Source organism: Sinocyclocheilus anshuiensis, unplaced genomic scaffold (assembly GCF_001515605.1).
Source record: "Sinocyclocheilus anshuiensis isolate Anshui unplaced genomic scaffold, SAMN03320099.WGS_v1.1 scaffold2498, whole genome shotgun sequence".
NCBI lineage: Eukaryota > Metazoa > Chordata > Actinopteri > Cypriniformes > Cyprinidae > Sinocyclocheilus > Sinocyclocheilus anshuiensis.
This window is the reverse complement of record NW_015558686.1, coordinates 6,878-16,848: the sequence shown is the minus strand read 5'-3', so window position 1 is coordinate 16,848 and position 9,971 is coordinate 6,878. Positions and strand designations below refer to the sequence as shown.

The 9,971-nt window shown below is 40.1% G+C and overlaps 2 protein-coding genes across 2 annotated transcripts; both read left to right on the top strand.

The window, feature by feature from the left end:
* The first annotated feature begins 240 nt into the window (after positions 1-240).
* Positions 241-6,915, top strand: LOC107681336 (zinc finger and SCAN domain-containing protein 21-like). Its single transcript, XM_016477615.1, has 4 exons — positions 241-302; positions 4,554-4,774; positions 6,565-6,839; positions 6,910-6,915. Exons 2-4 carry the CDS (start codon positions 4,612-4,614, stop codon positions 6,913-6,915), a joined length of 444 nt encoding a protein of 147 aa, XP_016333101.1. The 5' UTR covers positions 241-302; positions 4,554-4,611.
* Positions 6,916-7,080: 165 nt separating this feature from the next.
* On the top strand, positions 7,081-8,111 carry LOC107681343 (gastrula zinc finger protein XlCGF26.1-like; the record flags this gene model as incomplete). The annotated part of the gene is made up of 1 exon (XM_016477621.1): positions 7,081-8,111. A coding segment is annotated over one exon (723 nt), but the record flags the coding sequence as incomplete, so codon positions are not given.
* Positions 8,112-9,971: the final 1,860 nt, after the last annotated feature.

Below are 9,971 nucleotides of genomic sequence, written 5' to 3'. Positions count from 1 at the left end.
TAGTCACTCAATTAATTCTCTTGTGCTTCGTTCCCTTCTGAATTATGTTGTATTTATAAGGAGTTATCACGAAGTAAGTCTGTTTAGTTGTGCTATCTTACAATCAATATATAGTAAATGTAAGTTAAAGTGTCGCCGATGTAATCGGTCTTAAAAAAGGTCTTAAAAGGTATTGAATTTAACTCCATGATTCGTATTTATTTAAATCTGATCGTGTGGACAAGGCTTTTATTATGGTGGGACGTCGTGACGTCATACGGCCGCGTCGCGTGCTCTCGCGTCTGTGATCCTGCTGAAGAAAGGTTTGTGTTTTTATTACTCATCCGAAGTGTTTAAATCAGTAAAACGCGTTCAGTCAGTATTATACAGACCGGCGAAATTAACTAGGAATGATATTAAGGAATGTAACATTGTAATGTTTGTAATATCAGCGATTAACCGTTTTAATGAGTAAAGCGTATCCACACGTTGCGTCTAGTTTCGCTCCCCATGTAGTGCGATATAAACACGTTTCGCTCCGTGTAGTGCGATATAAACACGTTTCGCTCCCCGTGTAGTGCGATATAAACATGGTTTCGCTCCCCGTGTAGAGCGATATAAACATGGTTTCGCTCCCCTTGTAGTGCGATATAAACATCGTTTCGCTCTCTGTGTAGTGCGATATAAACACGTTTCGCTCCCCGTGTAGTGCGATATAAACATGGTTTCGCTCCCCGTGTAGTGCGATATAAACATGGTTTCACTCGCTATGTAGTGCGATATAAGCACTTTTCGCTCCCCGTGTAGTGCGATATAAACATGGTTTCGCTCCCCGTGTAGTGCGGTATAAACATGGTTTCGCTCCCCGTTTAGTGCGGTATAAACATGGTTTCGCTCCCCGTGTAGTGCGATATAAATATGGTTTCGCTCCCCGTGTAGTGCGATATAAACATGGTTTCGCTCCCCGTGTAGTGCGATATAAACACGTTTCGCTCTCCGTGTAGTGCGATATAAACACGTTTCGCTCTCCGTGTAGTGCGATATAAACACGTTTCGCTCTCCGTGTAGTGCGATATAAACACGTTTCGCTCTCCGTGTAGTGCGATATAAACACGTTTCGCTCTCCGTGTAGTGCGATATAAACACGTTTCGCTCTCCGTGTAGTGCGATATAAACACGTTTCGCTCTCCGTGTAGTGCGATATAAACACGTTTCGCTCTCCGTGTAGTGCGATATAAACACGTTTCGCTCTCCGTGTAGTGCGATATAAACACGTTTCGCTCTCCGTGTAGTGCGATATAAACACGTTTCGCTCTCCGTGTAGTGCGATATAAACACGTTTCGCTCTCCGTGTAGTGCGATATAAACACGTTTCGCTCTCCGTGTAGTGCGATATAAACACGTTTCGCTCTCCGTGTAGTGCGATATAAACACGTTTCGCTCTCCGTGTAGTGCGATATAAACACGTTTCGCTCTCCGTGTAGTGCGATATAAACACGTTTCGCTCTCCGTGTAGTGCGATATAAACACGTTTCGCTCTCCGTGTAGTGCGATATAAACACGTTTCGCTCTCCGTGTAGTGCGATATAAACACGTTTCGCTCTCCGTGTAGTGCGATATAAACACGTTTCGCTCTCCGTGTAGTGCGATATAAACACGTTTCGCTCTCCGTGTAGTGCGATATAAACACGTTTCGCTCTCCGTGTAGTGCGATATAAACACGTTTCGCTCTCCGTGTAGTGCGATATAAACACGTTTCGCTCTCCGTGTAGTGCGATATAAACACGTTTCGCTCTCCGTGTAGTGCGATATAAACACGTTTCGCTCTCCGTGTAGTGCGATATAAACACGTTTCGCTCTCCGTGTAGTGCGATATAAACACGTTTCGCTCTCCGTGTAGTGCGATATAAACACGTTTCGCTCTCCGTGTAGTGCGATATAAACACGTTTCGCTCTCCGTGTAGTGCGATATAAACACGTTTCGCTCTCCGTGTAGTGCGATATAAACACGTTTCGCTCTCCGTGTAGTGCGATATAAACACGTTTCGCTCTCCGTGTAGTGCGATATAAACACGTTTCGCTCTCCGTGTAGTGCGATATAAACACGTTTCGCTCTCCGTGTAGTGCGATATAAACACGTTTCGCTCTCCGTGTAGTGCGATATAAACACGTTTCGCTCTCCGTGTAGTGCGATATAAACACGTTTCGCTCTCCGTGTAGTGCGATATAAACACGTTTCGCTCTCCGTGTAGTGCGATATAAACACGTTTCGCTCTCCGTGTAGTGCGATATAAACACGTTTCGCTCTCCGTGTAGTGCGATATAAACACGTTTCGCTCTCCGTGTAGTGCGATATAAACACGTTTCGCTCTCCGTGTAGTGCGATATAAACACGTTTCGCTCTCCGTGTAGTGCGATATAAACACGTTTCGCTCTCCGTGTAGTGCGATATAAACACGTTTCGCTCTCCGTGTAGTGCGATATAAACACGTTTCGCTCTCCGTGTAGTGCGATATAAACACGTTTCGCTCTCCGTGTAGTGCGATATAAACACGTTTCGCTCTCCGTGTAGTGCGATATAAACACGTTTCGCTCTCCGTGTAGTGCGATATAAACACGTTTCGCTCTCCGTGTAGTGCGATATAAACACGTTTCGCTCTCCGTGTAGTGCGATATAAACACGTTTCGCTCTCCGTGTAGTGCGATATAAACACGTTTCGCTCTCCGTGTAGTGCGATATAAACACGTTTCGCTCTCCGTGTAGTGCGATATAAACATCGTTTCGCTCTCTATGTCACGTTTCGCTCCCCGTGTAGTGCGGTATAAACATGGTTTCGCTCCCCGTGTAGTGCGATATAAACAGCGTTTCGCTCTCTGTGTAGTGCGATACAAACAGCGTTTCCCTCTCTGTGTAGTGCGATATAAACATGGTTTCGCTCCCCGTGTAGTGCGATATAAACATGGTTTCGCTCCCCGTATAGTGCGATATAAACATGGTTTCGCTCCCCGTTTAGTGCGATATAAACATGGTTTCGCTCCCCGTGTAGTGCGATATAAACATGGTTTCGCTCCCCGTATAGTGCGATATAAACATGGTTTCGCTCCCCGTTTAGTGCGATATAAACATGGTTTCGCTCCCCGTGTAGTGCGATATAAACATGGTTTCGCTCCCCGTGTAGTGCGATATAAACATGGTTTCGCTCCCCGTGTAGTGCGATATAAACATGGTTTCGCTCCCGATTTAAACTCGTTTCGCTCTCTGTGTAGTGCGACATAAACATGGTTTCGCTCCCTGTGTAGTGCGATATAAACATGGTTTCGCTCTCTGTGTAGTGCGATATAAACATCGTTTCGCTCTCTATGTAGTGCTATATAAACATGGTTTCGGTCTCTGTGTAGTGCGATATAAATGTAGTGTGATATAAACACGTTTCGCTCTCTGTGTAGTGCGATATAAACACATATTGCTCTCTGTGTAGTGCGACATAAACATGGTTTCGCTCCCTGTGTAGTGCGACATAAACACGTTTTGCTCCCCGTGTAGTGCGATATAAACATCGTTTCGCTCCCTGTAGTGCGATATAAACACGTTTCGCTCTCTATGTAGTGCTATATAAACATGGTTTCGCCCTCTGTGTTGTGCGATATAAACATGGTTTCGCTCTCTGTAGTGCGATTAAAAACACGTATCGCTCCCTGTGTAGTGCGATATAAACACGTTTCGCTCTCTATGTAGTGCTATATAAACATGGTTTCGCCCTCTGTGTTGTGCGATATAAACATGGTTTCGCTCTCTGTAGTGCGATTAAAAACACGTATCGCTCCCTGTGTAGTGCGATATAAACACGTTTCGCTCTCTATGTAGTGCTATATAAACATGGTTTCGCCCTCTGTGTTGTGCGATATAAACATGGTTTCGCTCTCTGTGTAGTGCGATATAAACACGTATCGCTCCCTGTGTAGTGCGATAATAAACACGTTTTGCTCTCTATGTAGTGCGATATATAAACATCGTTTCGCTCTGTGTAGTGCGATATAAACACGTTTCGCTCTCTATGTAGTGCTATATAAACATGGTTTCGCCCTCTGTGTTGTGCGATATAAACATGGTTTCGCTCTCTGTAGTGCGATAAAAACACGTATCGCTCCCTGTGTAGTGCGATATAAACACGTTTCGCTCCCCGTGTAGTGCGATATAAACATCGTTTCGCTCCCTATGTAGTGCGATATAAACACACAGATCGGTCCCCGGCGCTAGTGAGGAGAAAAACAGCGCCTTTTGAAGCTCAACTGAACCAAATGCTTATAAAAACACTGGAAATTCAAAGAGAACAAACGTCTTTTAAGACAATAACAAAAAATAGTGTAATCTTCTAAGTATAAATTGATATGACTTGCATTCTATTATTAATTTGTAGCGTTAGTTTTTAAGGGTTTATTAGCTAATGAGGTGATTTAAGTGCATTAACTCTGACTGACTCCCTTACTAGTGTGCTAACTACTGAACTATGGAGCTGATTGAGACACCCCAGAGATCTAGTTTGGGTTTACCTTACTTTCTGTTAATTATTCAGATCTTAAACACACAGATAAACTCCTGCTGAAGCGACTGAGAGACGCACTATTATAAAGATGGTGTTTATTAAAGAGGAGAGAGAAGACATGAAGATTGAAGAAGTATTCAGAGTCAAACATGAAGATACTGAGGACCAAACAAAGATGGCGTTTGTTAAAGAGGAGAGAGAAGACATGAAGGTTGAAGAAGTATTCAGTCTGAAACAAGAAGAGCAAACAGGTAAAACATTTATTATGCATAAATGTTTTGTGCGATGCACAAGGAAGCTAACAATATTCAGAGCCTCAAATGTAGAGGGGGAAAATACTTAGTTATGAACAAACCATCATGATAACAAAAATAGTAGTAAATAATCATTGAATGATGCAATAAATAAGTCACATGCAAATATCATTCATTAAACTTTAATTATGCTAATTATTGTAGTAATTTGCACGTAAAATGGACCTGCTCAAAAACTATCCTCCAGATTCACAAACACATCGTAAACCTCAGATTTGATAGTTAAACATGAGTATGTTAATGATTTCCAGCCATTCGTAAAAAGGGTGTTTGCACACTTATTCACAATTAGTGTAACCCCCACCCATTAATTACAACTAATAATTGGCCATATGCCTCACATCTGCCGTTTCAGCATCCCTCCATCTCCTCGACTCCACCAACATAATTTAGATATCTTGCCATTTATACTTGTTTTCCAAGCACTAGTTACTTAGAGCTGGAGTTGAAGCCCCTCCACTGCTGACAGCAAGCCAATTAATTATAACCTCAGTAGCTTAAATATTGCATAGCATATGGGCAAACAAACTCATGAAATATTATTATGGTACATATAGTGTTATCAAAATGCAGTGTCACCAGTTTGCCTAAAAAAAGTAAACAAAATATTCAGATGTTTTACATACCATTTACACATGATTGAGAGCAAGTGTAAATTTTTTTTGTGTACCAACATTGCAAACCGTAAAGTTGCAGCTGTCATCACAACACCTGGGTCCTTATATGTAGAAAATATCATAAAAGTACCTAAATTGAGGTCTAGCACCTTATGTATAGATTTATTTTTGTTCAATAATGAAAGGGATAGTTCACCTAAAAATGAAAATTAGCCTGTGTTTTACTCGCCCTCAAGGCATCCTAGGCATGTCTGACATTCCTCTTTCAGACGAACACATTTGGAGTTATATTCGACATTGTCCTGTCCATTCCAATCTGTATGATTGCAGTGAATGTTGCCCCTGTTTCTGAATCCGAAAAAAGTGTATCCATCCATCCATCCATCCATCATAAAACTACTCCACATGGCTCTGGGGTGTTAATAAAGGCCTTCTGAAGCGAAACGATGCGTTAGTTTAAGAAAAATGTTGATTCTTAAAACTTTATAAACTGTAATGTCCAGCTTCTGGTTGCTCAAGCAGAAGTTTTGTCAGGTTGTGAGAAAATATAAAACTGAATAATCATTGTCATAACAGCAAAATCTAATGATAATTTCCATCAGAGGAAGCATAAACAATGAAAAAAGCAGAGGACCTAATACAGAGCCCTGTGGTACACCATACTTGTGTTTGAAACATCTCTTCATATACAGTACATGTGAGAGCAGTCTGACAGATAGGACCTAAACCATGTTTAGTCATAAAATGTTAATGTTAATTCTTGTGCACAAATGCCAACATAATTCTCAAGCTATCCAAGAGAATGTTGTGGTCTATGTTGTTGGTAGATCCAATAGCACTAAAAGATAGATGTAACTATAGTAAGGAACGTGATAAGGAAGGTTTCTGTGCTACGAATTGGCTTAAATCCTGACTTGTGGACTTGTTCTAAAGAAAGTGAACAGTTAAGAATATTGAGAAGAGATTCTGAGATAACTCTTATTTTGGTAGCTTAGTGTGTGTAGTATCTAACATGCATGTTGTTGGCTTTATTGATTTACAGTATGTTGGTTTGGATGTCTGTTGCTTTGTGCAGTCAAATTTGGGTTAACTTGTATTTTTTCGCTTTAGACCTCACGGTGCTGAAAGTGGAGAGTCAAGAGCTGAATGAGATGGAAGACAAAAATCATCATGATTTCATGACTAGGGAAAAATCCACTAAAAAGACTTCCTCACAAAAAAGAGTTCAGATGGCCAAATCAACCAGTTTATTCACTTGCTGTCAGTGTGGAAAGTGTTTTAGTCAAAAACGAAAACTTGTACTCCACATGAGAGTTCACACTGGAGAGAAGCCGTTCACCTGCCAACAGTGTGGAAAGAGTTTCTCTCAAAATGGAAACCTTAGAGTCCACATGAGAATTCACACTGGAGAGAAGCCGTTCACCTGTCAACAGTGTGGAAAGAGTTTCACAACAGAACTAAACCTTAGGGTGATGCTATGTCAGAACATAGGATCAGCATATTTTAAACAGATTCTTAAATTTGTAATCCCACAGGTATCACATGAGAGTTCACACTGGAGAAAACTCTTTCACCTGCCAACAGTGTGGAAAACGGTTCACTCAAAAACAAAGCCTTGAAGTCCACATGAGAATTCACACTGGAGAGAAACGTTACATCTGTGAACAGTGTGGAAAGAGTTTTACTCAAAAAGTGCACCTTGGAAAACACATGAGAATTCACACTGAAGAGAAGCGTTTCACCTGTCAACAGTGTGGAAAGTGCGTTACAACAGAACTAAACCTTAGGAATCACATGAGAGTTCACACTAGAGAGAACTCTTTCACCTGCCAACAGTGTGGAAAAAATTTCAATCGAAAAAAAAGCCTTGAAGTCCACATGAGAATTCACACTGGAGAGAAACCTTACATTTGCACCCAATGTGTAAAGTGTTTTGCACATAAAAACACCTTTAATTACCACATGAAGATTCACATTCAAGAGAAATCTTTCACCTGCCGAAAGTGTGGAAAAAGTTTCACTGATGAACAAAGCCTTGAAGTCCACACGACGGTTCACACGGGAGAGAAACCTTATACTTGCACTCTGTGTGGAAAGAGTTTCACGCGTAAAAACACCCTTAATTATCACATGAGAAATCACACTGGAGAGAAGCTGTTCGCATGTGATCAGTGTGGAAAGAGGTTCCGTTATAAAAATAGTGTCCGCACTCACATGAGACTCCACACTGGAGAGAGGCCGTACACCTGCAAACTGTGTGGGAAGAGCTTCTCACAAAAAGGCACTCTTAAGATTCACCTGAGAATTCACACAGGAGAGAAACCATTCAAATGTGTGGAAAATGACTAACGTGTAAAGATAACCACATGAGGATTCACACGAGAGAGAAGCCATTCATATGTGTGGGCTCGTGCAGTCATGAAAAACCTGGGAAAGTCATGGAAATTTAAAATGGCAATTTCCAGGCCAGGAAAAGTTTTGGAAAAATTAATAAACCCAGAAAGTTTTGGAAAAGTCGTGGAGGTTTATTTCTCTTTCCCTGCCAAGCACGGAATTTTCTGGGTTTCCACGTTCTCGCTGTTATACGCTCGGGGGCGCTGTTACACATCTCCTGAACGAGTCCACAATCACCTGATCAAAAACACAGGCGAGGAAGACTCAAAAACGAGGAACATTCATATGCAAGCAGAAGCATATGAAAAATAATACCATCAATAATAAACAGCATATAAATGAAAACTGCCTAATGTTATCGAGTGAAATGTTGATCCAGGATGCGCAAAGGACTGTGAGGCTTTGGGGGTGTTGATGGAAGCGATCGACTGCATCTATGCTTTGATAATAGTACTGAATATGATTCAGATGTAGTCTTTGATAAAGAAGCTTTTTGATCAAAATGTTGCTTTTTTTTATGAAACTTACCGACATTCAAGTGTTGATTTAAAAAAAGAATGCTTAAAGCTAGAATAAAACTGATTGTTTTGTTTAAAAGTAGAGACTCTGTTCTTTGATTTGATGTATTGCTTGTTCAGATATTCATAAAACAAAATATTCTGGAGGCCATGAAGTTTTTGTGAAAATGATCAAAAACGCTGGCGGGGAAAGAGTTAACAAGGTCCTGAATTTCTGTGTGGGATCGTGCATATATCGTCTAGTTTTTCAGGTTTCGTGTTTATAATGCGGGGTATTCCCCGCAAACATTTATTTAATATAGCACGTAGGTTAGATGTAAATCAGGGATGGGCAACTTTGATAGTGACGAGGGCCAGCATTTTTTCTCCTTTATACCAAGGGGCCAGATTACTAATCCACACTCTCCTTTTACACCGTTTTACTCAATTTCCTTTTTATTGAAGGAAATTAAAGTATAACTAATTTAATTTGCTTTTAAAGATTTTATTAAGTATAAAACTTGTGCAGTTATGCTAATTCAGAAGGAAAACTTTGTTGTCAGTGGACAGAAATATTCCCCCGACAAGCCAATGTAAACATCTCAATTGCATTGTCTGTAAATTTGCAACAAACGAATGTACAAACATTACAGAACATTGGCCTACAGAACATTCTCAAAACAATCTAAGAGGACAGTTAAAAAGGGCTTAATTTAAAAAAATAGTTATTCCAAATGGTACCATAAAATAAAAATCAAATTTAAGACCTTTTTAAGATCTGCACTTCACATTTCAGCCTTTACACAATTTTTAAGAAAATATAAATTATTATATTAATTTAAACAATTATTATTAATTAACTATTATATTAAATAACATATAATATAAATATATCTTAGTGTCTTAATTGTTTAGATTTTTATAATGCATTAGCTTTTTGTCGATCCACTGGTTCACATTTAAAAATATGTAGCAAAAATAGCAGAAGGGCTTATTGAGAAAGCAGATTCGTTCTCTGCCAGCAGGAGACGCTTTCGGAACGGCAGAAATATAGTGGTTTCCCCGGTAACCGCGGTACACAAAGCTGACGTGCAGCGCTCAAGTTTATTCAGTGAAATCATAGCCTTTTGAAGTTTAATCGTCATATTAATCCATATAGCAATTCTTGTCTTTCCGTCCCCAAAGACCTCTTATAATTTAGACTTTTTGTACCATTTAAGAGTTTACATGGCCTTAAATGTAAACAATTTAACTGAAGACGTTTAAGGACCCGCGGAAACCCTAATAAGAACATAGCTCAGTGCAAACATTTCTGTCATGCATTTGGCAAAAAGCTTTTGTTTACTATGAATTTTACCTTTGAAATTTGAGGCAAGTGCAACTCCGGCGTCCCCGTTGTTTGCGAGCAGTGGTGTGATGGCGATTTAAATAAAATACAGATTTACAAACAGTACAAACATATGGGTATCCCCTTGAACTTGGTAAAAAGATAATCTGCTTACCATCTTGACTGGAAAATACTGTTTTCATGGTCTGTTTTCATTTATTATTTGCTAATGTTAGTGAATGTTTACATTAGAGCGCACGTCCTACTCCTGGTTGGAGATAGTACTAACATAATAAACT

Coding starts and splice junctions, on each gene's coding strand:
- LOC107681336 (XM_016477615.1), top strand. CDS start 4,612: ATGGTGTTTATTAAAGAGGAGAGAGAAGACATGAAGATTGAAGAAGTA. Junction 4,775..6,564: donor GAAACAAGAAGAGCAAACAG/GTAAAACATTTA, acceptor TTTTCGCTTTAG/ACCTCACGGTGCTGAAAGTG.